General features: G+C 36.3%; 1 protein-coding gene across 6 annotated transcripts in view; it reads left to right on the top strand.

Annotated features, from left to right (window-relative positions):
• CTNNA3 (catenin alpha 3) overlaps positions 1-16,412 on the top strand; it is a 1,773,069-nt gene that overhangs the window by 1,290,881 nt on the left and 465,776 nt on the right. For 5 of the 6 annotated variants that reach the window (XM_074382308.1, XM_003928685.4, XM_074382306.1 and 2 more), the window contains one exon: positions 5,698-5,898. The exons of the other annotated variant lie outside the window; for it this stretch is intronic. In XM_074382308.1, the coding sequence (XP_074238409.1) occupies positions 5,698-5,898 (201 nt within the window). The remainder of the gene's footprint in view (positions 1-5,697; positions 5,899-16,412) is intronic. 6 annotated transcript variants of the gene reach the window in all.

Here is a 16,412-nt window from a genome sequence, read left to right as displayed (position 1 = left end):
TTACATGGTCATCAGTTAAAAAACAAAAAGAGTATCAACTCTTACAGAGTTGTAAAATAATCAACACTAATAGTAAGTAGAACAAAGATACGCACTCCTGGAGAATTAGGTATTTGCCAGGTGTGCCTGATTGCAATATCTGCTCTGCCGGACACTGAAAGGACAAGCAATAGTTCATTTTTTCTGTTTCCAAGCTTTTGATAAATTCCTTACCAACTCCACAAGTTGTTGCAAGAGCCTACTTAAGACATATCCAGAGAACTATGAAGCTTTCAATGACTTTCTTTGTGTGTGTGTGTGTGTGTGTGTGTGTGTGTGTGTGTGTGTGTGTTTCTGTAGAATTGTGTGTGAATAAGAGCTGCAGAGTTCATATAAGTATTGTTGATAATTGGCTTGGGAATAGCAATATTAGACCTCATTTTTCTTTTGACTATTGTCAAAAGTCAAGTAAATTCGAGCTGTCTAAAAGCTCAAGAATAAACAGCTTGCAGTGGAAAGAAATGGCAAATTTTGTGATAAAGTCTAACAAAACTTGAGTAAAATTACAAAGTGAGTACAATTTTGACTATTGTATTTTGGTCAGAATAAAAGACAATAAAATAAAAAGTGCTTTATTTTCTGGTTACTAGACTGTGAACCGTTTGCAGACAGGGACTGTGCTTTATTTATCTTGTATACCATCTACATTTTCTAACATATAGTAAGAATTTGGAGAGAAGAGACAGAAGAAAGGATTTAGGATGTAAAATAGAAACAAGAAATCTTTCATTTTACATTTAACTATATGCATACTCTGTATTCTTAAACTAGTTTTTGCTGATATCTTTCTATGGGATATTGTTTAATTTGTAAACTAATCATCATCATTAAACACTTGCCAAGCGAATTTTGACCATCTTTAAGTAAATAGATAAACAACAATTAGCTTACATACTAATACATTCTATTTGTTTAATTTCATGTATTTTGGGTAAATAAGAAAGAAAAATTACTGTATTCTTGTTTTTGTTTGTTGAACATTTGTGTAGTTGCCTATGCAATGTGTTTTTTATTGATAGCTATAGAGCCAGGTATGCAAAAATGGAAACTTGTTTTCTCATAATTAAATTTAGCTTAACTCTCTGAGCTTATATACACTGGGTAGCTAAACTTAATCTTGCCTATTTAGAAAATTCAATCTATTGTGGATTATAATTCAGTTTCTTTAGAAAAACTAGTTAATATCTTTTTCTCTCTTCTTCCCTTCTCTGAATCTTTGTTTTGTGTATCTAGATATCAGGGGAGGAAACTGTTGACAGTGTATTATTCCTCACTTGATGGATTATAGCATAAACTCTCTTCCCGTTAAGGCTTTGCCGTTGATATATTCAAAGTTCTACTTCAGGGATTAAAAAAGAGAAACTTTTACCTCTCAACCAAGTCTAGCTTTTGCAAACAAAATGTGCTTCTACTTTCAGTCCATTCTCTGTACTATAGACTTACAAAATTCTACTTTGGCTTTTGAAAGCCAATGATTTATCTTTTTGTTCTCACTGAATTTTGTTTGTTTCCTACTTTCTCTGGGACAATAGATTTGACCTTTAAATTCTGGATTTACTTGTTGAAAACCAGCCAGGTGCAGGGGTTCATTCCAGTAATCTCAACATTTTAGGAGTTGAGGTAGGAGGATCGCTTGAGGCAAGGAGTTTGATGCCAGCCTGAGCAGCATAGCAAGACACTGTCTCTATAAAAAATTAAAACAGCCACGCATGATGGAGAGTTCCTGTAGTTCTAGCTGCTTGGGAGCCTGAGGTGGGATGATCAGTTGGGCCCAGGAGTTTGAGGTTGCACTGAGCTATGATTATGCCACTGTGCTCCATCCTGGATGATACTCACATGTAAAACTGAACAGCTGGAAAAAATTATAATATAAAAAATGCATTTCAGAATTTTACTGTGCTACACTTGCTGCAGTGACTGAACATGGAGTTAGCCAGAGAAGCTTGCACCAAAGAAAGTACCTTTTAGTCAAAGAACAGTTCCCTTATTGTCCTGTGTATTACAATTTTCCAGCATAATAGAAATCACCCTTTGCATCTCAAAGTGGCTATAAAATGATTGAGAGAAACTGCTAATAATTCGGCAGTTCTTTCCTCTTAAATGAATGCATTTCGGCATTTACGCTAACACCAGGACATTCCACCCCTCACCTCAGAGCAAATGTTAAGCTGATACTCTGAAGCTATTAAGAAAAATCTTTACTATGTGACAGTCCTTCAAAACATAATATTCTAAATGTGCTTGTTCTATAGTAACATATTCTCTTTCTTTTAACCTCATCTTAAAAATGAGGCAATTGTTGAATTCAAGTACATCTACTTTAGAAAAAAAATAATTTGAGGAGAGAGCCAAATGACTTTTGCTGTGTTTAAATAGTAAACCCATTCCATCAGCAGCAAAGTCTAAAGGGATTCAACAGTAGGAAGCTGTATATAAGGTATTTGACATCTTTTTCTTTCCTCGAGGTTTAAAGGCTGTGTTGTAGCCAGGCCTAAAAACTCATGCCTTTGTGAAGGTTTTTAGCCACTTAAATTCATCAGAAATATAAATAGCAAAGAAATAATCATTTTTAAGAATTGTGTTTAATGTTTAGTTATTGTGCATATGTGAGAGGTACCTAACATTTTGATTTTCTTTTTCTGGCATTCTATGTTTAGAGCTTCGTGCAAATAGCTGTTGCTAGCATTCTGTAAAACATTCAGCGTAATGGAAAAGTGTCACAACAATACAAGATTTGTGAACCTTTCCTAATACTTTTGTGCTATATTTAATCTTAATAATTTCAAAGAGCATTTACACATCTTCTCCAACATTCTCACTATAGCTGCTTTGAGTTGAGTCTGGTTATACCCTCTTTTCACTTATTACTTACTGTTTTTTTCATATTGTATGCATTTATATAAGACTTCTGTTTCCGTATCTCACCTCACCTCTATAATTCTTCAACAAGATTTAACACCATGGCCTCTGACAGCATTATTTAATGGTGAGCAATAATCACACAACCTTCTGTAAAGCCAAACAAAAGAAGAACTAGAAAAATTCTTGCTATGTTTTTATTCACCACTTTAAATAATAAATTCATGAGCATATAGATTATACTTCTGCAGTAAGAGGTAACTGCTCATTCATTGCTAGTGAATATTCTTTGTATATTTTCTCCTCTGCAGACTTCACTAGGAAAAAAAATAGTTTGTACAAGCTATAGTTTCATCTTTAATTAAAGAGAAATTGCAGAGTTTATTATATATTACCAATCTTCCAAGAATGGACATTGTTTTTTCTGCAAATATTCTTTCACTTTTATAGGACTAAGAAAAACAGCTCTGCAATATAAAATTAAGCACCTTAGTGAATACAGATTAAACATTCATTGAATATATAGATGTTTCATTTGTTAAAAAAAAATTTTTGCCAACGTACTTGGAAAAACAGTGGCTTCCTAATGTGTCATTAAAGTGCACCATCTGTGGACTTCTTAAAAACTGATGATTATTATGATGTCTTCTAAACTCAAACCTATGCTTCTGTTCCAGGGAAATATGATAATATATTATACATATGTTTTCTGTTGAGACTGGACCATGACTGTATTTACTATAAGCCTTAATGATACATTCATGAGTGAATGCTACAATTAGGTTAAAGTTCTAGTGAATTTATAATGAAGGTTTTCAGTGTTTAATACTTTTCATATAAATGATTTGAATGTCCATAATATGGGTAAAATTTACCTAATTTCAGATCACAGATGTGTTCACCTGTGTTCATAACCCATGATTTAGAAATGTCTTATAAAAGAGCTTCATTTATTCAACAAGCATTCTTGTTAGCCTAACAGGTACCAAGTATTATAACAGATATACTGCATAGACTACCTCAAGGAATAAGATAAAATTCTTTTCCTCAGACATATTTCAAATTCTACTACAGAGATGGTTTTATAAGCAAGTGATTAAAACACAGGAAGAATCTCTAATTCACCATTTTATGTGAATCCCAAACAACATGGAATGTAGCTGGTTTTGTGGTAGGGAAAGAGGAATGAAGGAATGGATTTCCTGAGGCAGGAACATTTGCGTAGTGGCTTGAAAGAATAGTTAGGAGTTGAGCAGGTGAGTCAAAGGGGACAGACTGTCTAGGCCAGGGTTCTAATATGCCCACAGGACAGAGGCCTGGAAGATCACGAAGGATTTTGGAAATCATGAAATGTGTGTAATTGAAACATAGGGGCCTACAGCAGAATGGTAGGAGTCAGGTCTCAAAAAGTCAATGGGGACCATATTCAATGGCAGTTTGACTTCATTTTCTTTTTTAAAAAATTATATACATATAATTTAAATAGATGAATAAATTTATGGTTATAAATAAATTTTAAATATGCATATTAATAGATAGATAGATAGAGCCTCACTGTCTTACCCAGGCTGGAGTGTAGTGGCATGATCAAAGCTCACTGGAACCTCAAACTCCTGGGTTAAATCCATCCTCCCACCTCAGCTTCCCAAGTAACTAGGACTACAGGCACATGCTGCTACTTTCTGCTAAATTTATTTTGTTATATAGAAAGGGTCTTGCTGTGTTGCCCAGGCTGGTCTTAAACTCCTGGCTCCAAGTCATCCTCCTTCCTAGGTCTCCCAAAGTACTAGGATGACAGCTGTGAGCCACCACACCCAGTCTGATTTTATTTTCTGTACAATAAGAGGGAAGTGTGATTCTGTAAGGAAACTGAGGAGTGATTGTCCTCTGTAGCTCACACACACAGTCAAAACATATACACAAGCAGATAGAGAGAAGGACAGAAAGGAAGATACAGACAGAAAGAGAGAGAGACCAACAGACAGAGAAAAAGAGTTAATGATATGTTCTGGAATTCCTGAGATCTTTTTGTTATAAAAGTTTTCTGTGTATGTTTTAAAGAAATAGTTGTTAAAGATATTAGGTGGGGATTCATGTGATAAGGCCAGAAGCCAAAACACTAAATCTTTTAGTATTCTTTTAATTTCTTAGAAATATCATTGCCCATGTTTGTTGATATTCCACATATTTGCACGTCTTCACTCGTTAGTTTTATCTGGGAGTATTAATCGTTTTATAGAGAAAGAAAATATTATTGTGCTACAATAACTTCCTGCTGGCTTCATGCCCTACTTATCTAAAGAAGAATGGAGAGGAGGTCAGGAGACACTCATCAGAGTAGGCATCTTTCTCTGGAATTCACTTGTTTAAATCAATCTTTCAAAAGCCTTACGTATATATACGTTTTATAGTATTGCTTTCATTCACAATATAGCATTTCATCATAATGTATTTTCATTTTAATTAAGAACCTCTTTAATTTCTACCTCTATGTCACTCTAAAATCTAATCTACTGGAACTAGAATCTGAAATAATGTGCAGTCAATACATATTTATCTTAAAAACGTAACATTTTATATTTCATGGGTTTTGCTATTAAAGGGTAAAGGGATATAAGCAAAATATGACTCCATTTTTTAAAAGTAATTCTCAAAGTCCTTCATTTCCAATGTGCACTTTATCTAAAGTCAGAAGTTAATATAATTATATTATGCTACATTTGTATGATTTTAAGCACACACACACACACACACACACACACACACACAAACAAACTAATTTAATTGATTTACTTACAGAAAGCCATATCCTGGAAGATGTCAACAAGTGTATCATAGCATTAAGAGACCAGGATCCTGATAATTTAGACCGTGCCGCGGGTGCTATCAGAGGCCGGGCAGCAAGAGTTGCTCACATCGTCACGGGTGAAATGGACAGTTACGAGCCTGGGGCTTATACTGAAGGTGTAATGAGAAATGTTAACTTCCTTACAAGTACTGGTAAGTCCATTGCCAATAACAGCTGCACTTTTTCTCATATTTGAATCTACATAGCTACCAAATATTCATACATATGGGAAAGATTTCAGTTTGTGTTTCTTCTTTTGACATACATTGCTACACTATCTGATCAGGGCTGGCACACTGTGGTTATACGATTTGAAATTTGTCTCTGAGAAGTAAATATATTCATTGGTGGAAAGAGGTCTTCTACAAATATACGCGTAATATAAATTACCCACAGGCCTTAGCCAGAAACTACTTAGAATGTTTATTAATGCCTTATCTGTGAGGAGATACAATTGGGCTGGCATGGTTTTAAGTATGTGATAGTCTCCAAACCTTCTGTTAACTGTATCATTGATATCCCCAGGATTTTGTTTACATTACTTAAACACAGGAAGTCTGTCCTGTGTTGCCAGAGAAATGTTCTTACTTTCATCCGCAGTCTGTTTGCAAAACAGCAGTTTGTTCTTGCACATAATCTTCTTTGATTGCATGAGAAATATGGAACCAGTATTTTGTTTTGGTTGCAGCACTCAAGTCATATTTTCTAAAATCAGCCAGTAAATGCTTAGTTTTTGACTCTTTCAGTAAAATGACGTTTTCAGAACTATGGTTAACATTTCTCCAAGAAACTTAGAGTAGTGTCTGAATTCGTATGGATTCATGAACAATTAGGACAATCAACTATTTGTATAAGTCATGATAGCAGAACTCCTTCTTGTGAAAATCCTTGTGAATTTGTAAAATCTTTAGGTTAAATAGTTTTACTATCACCTCCTAACACTAGGATGATGGTGCCTCTGTGATTCCTAAAATATTTGAAATTCCATACTTAAGTAATTGATCCTAGAGAATCATTTTTCATGATATGCATATGGAATATGAAATTTGATATGCACATTGTTTAGCAAAAGGAGTAGATGAGACAAGGATGAGTCATTTTTAAATTGTTCTTTTATTTTTGAAGCCAGTCCTTGAAATGAATTAAGAGAAACAAACCAACAGTTGAGTAATATTCACTAGAGACTAAGTCTGAAGCACTGTGCTGCAAGGCAAGCTTAGCAAGGTTTGCAGGGAATCGATGATCATTTTTGCTGTTTTTCTAGCAAGTTGATAAACAAAATCATTGATGAATCTTGGTATGTAGTTTTCTTATCTGTTTGAAATATTTCTAAAATAATGAAATGCTAACAATGTGGTAAGGAAAGATAAAATTGTTGATATTAAGTTTATATTTTTATAGCCACTCCCCAAAGTCACCAGTGTCAATAGGGCACATAGTACACATAGAAGTTAATTTTTCAGTAAGTTGTGGTAATAGATTTACTTGTTTAAAAAGATGATTGTGCTATGGTCATTCAGTATCTCTTCCCTAAACTAAATTTAAGCACTCCTTTCTTGTTGGTCAAAATCAAGTACAGAGTTATTGGGGTCCCTGATTTTTTTAATACCTTCTGATAATAGAATGTAAGTAAAAGAATGTAACAGGGTTTTGTTTTTTGTTTGTTTGTTTGTTTGTTTTGTTTTGTTTTAAGACAAATAATTTCCTATCAGGAATTGATTAGGTAAAATCTAGCTGGACTAATATTTTGCCTCTGTCTCAGTTTTATAATCACGTTAGACTTATGAACATGCTCTTTTTGATCAGAATGTCTGTTGGAGGTACCAGCTTTACAGTTTTATGCTCTATAGGCAAGAGTATGCCAATGTTTGCAATCATTCAAAAATCAGAAAATAATGAAACAAAGTTATTTACACACTTAATTACAAGTTTTTTAATACCTCTTTGATTTATAATGACCTTTCCAGATGGCTAATCAATATGGCTACATTATCACATTCAGAAGAGGAAAAAAGCTTTTTTCCTCTAATTAGTTGTATATAATTTTAATTAAAATTTTCTAGATAAATTATGTCCTATATATCCCAAATATAATGAATATAAAGTAAGTCTGGGTTATTGTATATAAACAGCACCTTATTAATAGTGTAACAGTATAGTTTATGACATTCCAATTTTGTTAGTTACTCAGATAATTTTTGGTGTATCTTTGACAAGCTTTCCATTTTTGTTTTTGACTAATTCCAAACTATTCTCCAAATAGCTTTTCTTGAAATTTATGAAAAGCAGTCCTCAACAAAGGGAATTCTGAGCAATAAATTAGATCAGAAATCTAATTAGATCAGTTTGATCTTAACCAAAACTGAAAAATGTGAAAATGTTCTTTCCCATGGAGGTACTGTCTATGAAAGATACTTCCAACTCTTCTGTGCTCCACAATTTGCTAACAGGAGATGTTCACCTTTGTTTGTATCTGTTTCACGTCTTGGACTTATTATTTATAAATAATTATCGAATTAAATAATTGAAAATATCATGTTTTGTGTTGTGAGGCCTTAGTAGTTTACTTTTTAGCAATTGAACAAGTAATATATGCGGACTGATTTTCTCTTTGTTTTCTTTTCTTTTACACAATCTTCAGGTCTTAACCTTGCTTTCCGAAAATGACTTAATGAAGAGCTATTGTGAATTGTTTTTATTACCGAGACTTTTCTATCTTTGCAAAATTTGCCTTAAAGTATTGTCATAAATGATGAAATGTAAGCCATACTTACCTGAATCACAAAAAAATGTTTTTAGAACATAACACCTTTGGTTTTAATCAGACTCTGTAGCTCATTAGTACATTTTCAAAATTTGATGATCTTTTTTATTTTTATTTTTATTTTATTTTTTTTGAGACAGAGTTTCGCTCTTGTTACCCAGGCTGGAGTGCAATGGCGCGATCTCGGCTCACCGCAACCTCCGCCTCCTGGGCTCAGGCAATTCTCCTGCCTCAGCCTCCTGAGTAGCTGGGATTACAGGCACGCACCACCACGCCCAGCTAATTTTTTTGTATTTTTAGTAGAGACGGGGTTTAACCATGTTGACCAGGATGGTTTCGATCTCTCGACCTCGTGATCCACCTGCCTTGGCCTCCCAAAGTGCTGGATTACAGGCTTGAGCCACTGCACCCGGCAATTTGATGATCTTTTAAGTATTTTCTCAGCATTAAGAAGTAGGGCTGCCCTATTATATCTCAGAAATTTATATTGTTCACATACTCTAACAGTTGCTTTTGAGTGAAATGTAGTCAACATCTGGAATGTTACATTGCACTGAGGTAGAAGCATAATATTGTAATCTTTATGTGAAATTCTTTATTCCACCCTCCACCCCATTCTTACCTGTTACTAAGCTCCTCCTCCTGTCAGGAATTATTGATGGATAAGACATATTAGCTTTTCTGATAAATATACTTTCTGGAGTATATTGTGAGGGCTTACAAATTATGCTCTTAGTGTCAACTTCAGTTCTTTTGTACTATGTTGGAGAAAAACCTAACCTGGAAGTGGACTGACATAGGACATTTTTTTGTGATTTATGAACTCTATCAAATTCAGGAATCTGCAAGCCCCAAAGCATCTGTTGCAAACCTCCAAGCTCCACCTGGTTTTACTGTTAGCCAGGCTCATGGACCAAAACAGATCAGGCACAGCACATAAATGAATGTGACCAAGATATCCCGGTGGCATCCACTGTTGGCAATTGGAAGTGATGGCAAATAAAGATTCATTCATCAATATCTGATGAGGCCAAGCCTGGAAAGTGCATATCCAGAATTCCCTCCTCCTTAGAATGGACAAGTGCCATATAGTTACTTTTTTTTTGTTTCAAAAGCAAATGAGATAGTTGGAAGAAATGTTGAGCCAATAAATGTTTCTAAAATTTGGTTGTAAATTGTTTAGTCCAGTTTAAACAGCAGATATAGTTGTAAGGTGTGTTTCATTTAAAACTTAGTTTGAGAAAACTTTAATAGCAGTTGGGAATCCTTATCAATTCCCTTTCATTTAATAGAGTTTACATATACATATCTTGCATTCTGTAGCTTGATTAAAACATGCTACTTTTGGCTGAGTGCAGTGGCTCATGCCTGTAATCCCAGCACTTTGGGAGGCCGAGGCAGGTGGATCACGAGGTCAAAAGATAGAGACCATCCTGGCCAACATGCTGAAACCCCGTCTCTACTAAAAATACAAAAAAAAAAAAAAAATAGCTGGGCGTGGTGGCACCTGCCTGTAGTCTCAGCTACTGGGGAGGCTCAGGCAGGAGAATTACTTGAACCCAGGAGGCAAAGATTGCAGTGAGCTGAGGTTGTGCCAATGCACTCCAGCCTGGTGCCTGGTGATGGAGTGAGACTGTCTTAAAAAAAAAAAAAAAAAAAACTACTTTTTCTCTATTGCAGCTCTGTCCTACAACTTTAAGTAGTTATAAAAATTAAAGGTTTTTGTTCTAGCAGTCCTTACCCTCTGCAGTCCAGCAGTGATTGAAAATTAGTAGTCTGCATACTAGATATGACTCAGAGAATTTTTATATGGCCAGTGGACTTTTGATCAATGTAATTTTCACTGGAATTGGCTGGAGCTTAGTGGTGTCCTCTTTTCCATGAGCTTCGGCCATGGTCTCTGCCACGCCATAGTCTCTTCCACTCTCTCTCATTATATACCCAGGCTTCATCACTCACTTAATTTACCTTCTTGAACTTTGGAGGAATTTGATTTCACCTGAAATTTTATTTCTAACTTTTTTTTTTCTGATGTGGAACAAAAGGCACCTTGCACTTTACTTAATTTAAGACTTCCACAATTGCAGGGACATGCCAAGATTCTTACTGCCTTTCTCAATGCCATCTCTCTCTTTTTAAATATCTCTACCCCTTGTTTCTCATATCAAATTCTATTCATATTTCAAGAAAAAGCTTATCTTCATGTCCTCTAGGAACCTTTGGCAATAATGAATTCTTTCTGTTCTTATGCCCTGTAGCTCTTAAGGGACATGCCACTCAGTTACATCATCTCAGACAGGTATATGGTATTGATGAACTCCTCAGATATACTTACAGGGCTTTTCTTGGCCAGGCACAGTGGCTCACACCTGTAATCTCAGCACTTTGAGAGGTCAAGGCAGGTGGATCACGAGGTCAGGAGTTCGAGACCAGCCTGGCCAACTTGGTGAAACCCCGTCTCTACTAAAACTACAAAAAAATTAGCTGGGTTTCATAGCATGTGCTTGTAATCCCAGCTACTTGGAAGGCTGACGCAAGAGAATTGCTTGAACCCAGGAGGCGGAGGTTGCAGTCAGCCGAGCCCTGGCACTGCACTCCAGTCTGGGTGATAGAGTGAGACTCTGTCTCAAAAAGAAAAAGACTTTTCTTTCAAAATTGAATATGAGATACAGGAGAAAAAGACACTCATATTATTTCTGTTTGAATCTCTCCCAGGGTGTACCGTTCTGTCGTGTGTTAGAATTAAAAAAAAAAATCAAAAGCCAAAATGAAACCTCTTGAACTCTCGAAACCTCTTTAACGAAACTTCTATGGCTTTGCTAATTCTATCCTTGCAGTTGGAATGATTACCTTTTCTTCTCTACTGCCCGCTTAAAATATAATCATTCTAAACACTGTCTCAAATGCCACCACCTTTGTAAAGGAGCTTTTGATTCCCTTTCAGTTAGAATTAATTGCTCCATTATCTGTATTACTGTGAGCTTGTCCTCTAGTTAATGTTTATTTCACTTTGCCTTTGATCATAATCAGCCATTTACATACAAGTTTCTCCCACTAGATTGTAATGTCTTTAAAGGCAGACAACACACTTTGTTTGTTTTTATTTTCCCAGGTAGCATCTACACATAGTAGAGGGACCCAATCATCATTGATCACCAAGTCCTTCTCCAAAATTTAAATTTAAAATTTCCTGCAAAATTACACTGTGATAATAGTCTAGTTAAACAAGAGAATAAGTTATCATCTCAATTCAGGAAAGAAAAAAAACCAACCTCAAAAGCAGTGGGCTGTGTCAAAGGATGGGGCAGAGAAAAGATTAAGGGAGCGATTCATTACTGTCCAGCATTAGATCTTAACCACTTCCAGAAAACTTGGGGTCAGATTTTTAAAAGGTTCTTTAGCAAGCTTTTGAATAGTAGATCATGAATATTATGTATTCAGTTACTTACAAGAATCATAATTGAACTGTATCTGCTGAAAGATCCCACTGAACCTAATTTCACTAATGCTTCAGCAAATCCCTGTAAAGGGTAGTAACTATGCTTTTATATTCGGGAACCATTATTGGAGAATTTCCTCCCCTTGTCACAGTCTGAACAGGCTTTCAAATTATATAATTTCTTCCTTTTGTAATAAATGTTAATCTGATTCTTTTTTGACACAGTTAGAGAGCATGAACAAGAGGTTTCTGTCTGCAGATCACTTGGCTAACCTGGATAAATGTGTGTCTTTATGGTGACAATTCTAAAGTTGAAAATTAAATTACTCAGCCTCTCTAAAGAAGAGTAAGATTTCATGGACATGGAAGTGCTTCTGTTCCCCAGGAGTGTGGGACTTTAGGTAACATTCTAAGTTGAAGAAAGTAGCTACTAGAACCTCTGAGTGCAAAAACTTGTTTTCTGTCCAAGGAAGACTAGATTTAAATAGGATCCAGATCTAGTTAAGAAACTAAGGATCCAGTTTAAGAGCTAAAATATGAATGGCAAGAGTTTTATCTTGCTATTTTAAGTAAACGAACATACAAACTTGTCAGAAAAAAGAAAGTGCTATAAAAACTGCAATCTTCAGTATGTGCTATGTGATGCAAAATCTTTTCTGGCCTTTTGTACACAGTACGTTGAGTAATCTAAAGTGCCACTCTTGGTAATAGCCTTATTTTAAAAAGATAATATATTCTGACACATTGGTAGAAATTTGATTGTTAAAATAGGAATAATATAAAAGGCTTAAGCGTGGATATTAAAGAATCATAAAGAGAGGTTGAAATACTGCCATATCTGGAAAATGTAAAATATGTAATTGATGTGATTTGGCTGTGTCCCCACCCAAATCTCACCTTGAACTGTAATCCCCACAATCCTAATGTGTCATGGAAGGAACCCGGTGGGAGGTAATTGAATCATGGGGGTGGTTCCCCCATGCTGTTCTTGTGATAGTGAGTTCCCACAAGATCTGATGGTTTTATAAGCATCTGGCATTTCCCATTCGGGCACTCATTCTCTCTCCTGCCTCCCTGTGAAGAGGTGCCTTCTGCCACGTTTCCTGTGACCTCCCCAGTGATGTGGAACTGTGGGTCAATTAAACCTCTTTTCTTTATAAATTAGGCATTACCAGGTATTTGTTCATAGCAGTGTGAGAGCAGTGTGAGAATGGACTAATACAGTAACTTTGAGAATTTTGCTAAATGAAAGGTGGATTAAGGACAGTGGAGTTGAATTGGCCTGGGCTGAAAGGAAGTGAGAATTACTAGAGAATGGGAACCTGCTGTGTGGTTATTGACCAGTGCAAAGATATTCCAGAGGTCTTCTACCTTCTTTAACTCTAGAATGCCTGTGACCAGCCTCAGATACATCTTCTCCAGGGAAACAAGATATCATCTAGAAAGAGAAAGAGTCACATCTTTCATTCTGATGCTACTTTCCCATATTTCTGTAAAATGACTAATTCAGATTTGCTCTATGGATCTTCATGTGCTGAAGGCAATAGAAAAATAATTTATGTTTAAAAGGATTAGACATGAGGTACTAGTTTTTGTTATGGGTTGCAAACAGCGGAAATTACGAACGGCTAAATTAGGCAGAAAAAAAACACAGGAAGACTGGAGAGCAAGAAGAGAAAACTGGCAGGCCGCGAGGGACACTTTACATGAAGTGTTGACACTTTATATGCAAGGACACTTTATATAGAGGGACAATTTATATGCAAGGGACACTTTGTATGAAGAACCACAGTTAAAGTCATCCCAAAGAACAGCTGTGTGAAGTGTCATTCCAGGCCCCTCTGATCCCTTTAATGCCATTCAAGGGATCATAACATTATGACATTGGACCCCACAGATGATACATCTATTTGCTACCACATTTCAGATAGTTCTACCATTGGAATAAATCATAAACTATCCCTGCTTTTACCTCATTTATTTCAAATGCAACTTCCTGTGCCAGAAGCATTTTCTTAGCGGAGTTTGAATCATGTGCCCACACCTTGGCTGTCAGCATACGTAGGGGTGAGCACCTGGCCTTTGAGCTTCTTTGCAGATAATGCTCTGCCTCATACTAAGACTCTTACACTGACAGATTCCCTGCATAAAAAAAGTGCTTTGAAGTCTGTTAGCAAAGGAGGAAGTTGGGGATGATGAGAAGCAGGAGAAGAGGCTTGTCAATGAGGGAGCAAAAGGACCCAGAAAAAGGAAATTGAGGATTGATATTGCCAACTTAATTGGACATCACTGGGGCAATAGAACTACTTCTATCCACATACCCAACCAAGAGCATTGCCCTTCAGCAGCTTGTTGCAAAGCCAATACTTGTAGATGGTTCACGAAACCTTTAAAATAAGCATAAAAGCATGCTTTCTTTCTGGTAGATTTATTAAAGAAGGTTTTATGATACCACTTTAAATCTAGGTACATTCGAGAGAAGACATGCCATAGCAGAATATATGATGTGAATATGATTCTGTGGCCAAGAGAGTAGCTTAATAAAATAATGTTTGTTTTGCTGCATCTGTAAAAGCATAAAGGAGTCTATGAAGGTTTTCAAAAAAGGGGAAGGTATATCCTTCAGTGATAAACCGAGGTTTCTTCTTTCTTTAACTACAAGGACAAAATTTAATGGGCCTGTATCCTATTATTGTTCAAATGTAGAGTGATACTGAATTGAACTGTATTGTTTTGTTTTAAATCCAAAGGAATGGATACTTTGACTTCATTCATTTTTAAGATTACTAAGTATAAGACATCTTTGTAACAGCTAGACTAGTGCTAAGATCATAGTGTTTGAAGCTGGGCAGTGGTTCATACTTGTAATCCCAGGACTTTGGAAGGCTGAGGTGGTGAGAGGATTGCTAGAGCCCAGGAGTTCAAGATCAGCCTAGGCAACATACATATATATATACAACATACATACATATATATATATATATATATATATATATATATATATATATATGTATATATGTATTAGGCATGGTGGTGCACACCTGTAGTCCCAGATACCAGGTTGAGGTGCGAGGAATCCTTGATCCCAGGAGTTTGAGGCTGCAGTGAGCTGTGAATGTGCCACTGCATTCTAGCCTGGGGAACAGAGTAAGACCCTGTCTCAGATAGATAGATAGATAGATAGATAGATAGATAGATAGATAGATAGATGAATAAATAAGGCTGAGTGTGGCAGCTCACGCCTGTAATACCAGCACTTTGGGAAGCCAAAGCAGGTGGATCATGAGGTCAAGAGATCGAGACCATCCTGGCCAACATGGTGAAACCCCATCTCTACTAAAAATACAAAAATTAGCTGGGCATGGTAGTATGCCCCTGTAGCCCCAGCTACTTGGGAGGCTGAGGCAGAAGAATTGCTTGAACTCGGGAGGCAGAGATTGCAGTGAGCCGAGGTTGCACCACTGCACTCCAGCATGACAGGGCAAGACTCTGTCTCAATAAATAAATAAAAATTAAGAAAAATAAATAAAATCATAATGTTTACACAGCCACTGGCAAAAGAGAAGTGGCTGCTCAGGGCCTGAGGGGATCCTAGGCTCTACGGTTATCAAGCAGTCTTAGCTCCTTCCCAGCTGCCTTGAGAGTTCCGGAGCTCAGAATCTGAAAACTCCTCTCACTGACACACAGTGGTGTGCCTCAGTGGAGCTGTTGGGAGCTCTGGGTTAGACAGCTGTCTACTGGGTAATCCAACAATGAAGTCTCTTTGACAGAGAAGTACTATAAACTGTTTTATAAACTGTAACATAGTGTATGGTTTTAAAAATGTAAACCAATTGGCGGAAGGCTCCTCTCTTCCATTTCACCTCAAAAATCAGATTTATGAAACTAATGAAACAACTCCCTTCAGTTGTTACAAGTATACCTATTTCATGTATTAACAGCCCTCAGCTGCAAAGACAGTTAATTTTACTTTTTTAGAAGTCTTTATAAATAGTCAGAAAAGTCTGGTTATATATTTATTGATGTGAGCTGATAAAACTTTTATATACTCATCTGTGAAACTAAATTTGAGGTTCAAGGTCACTGAGGCTAGAGAATAAACTGAGATAGTATGTCCCTCTTAGATTTTCTTTCCTCTGGTTTTGGAGTGAACATAAACCATGTGAACTCGAGTGTGTAAATCAGATTGCATCTTCCCTGGTGGTACTGGTGCAGGCAGCAGAACTTGCTTAATTGACAATAGCTTTAGCCACTTCATCCCCACCCTCTTCCCCACTATGTCCTTCATGCCAATTTTTATGTGATTCCTCAGATGTAATCCTGGTTGGGCGGGGGTGGTTACAATGGAAACAATTATATTGCCATGTTTTCAGATAAGAGCGAGTTTAGTAAATGAAGAATTAAGCATTTCTAAGGTGAGCAATACCTATAGCTGTTGCAAAATAAGGCATACTGCATTTATG

Source organism: Saimiri boliviensis, chromosome 12, assembly GCF_048565385.1.
Source record: "Saimiri boliviensis isolate mSaiBol1 chromosome 12, mSaiBol1.pri, whole genome shotgun sequence".
Taxonomy (NCBI): domain Eukaryota; kingdom Metazoa; phylum Chordata; class Mammalia; order Primates; family Cebidae; genus Saimiri; species Saimiri boliviensis.
This window is presented reverse-complemented; position numbering and strand designations above follow the sequence as displayed.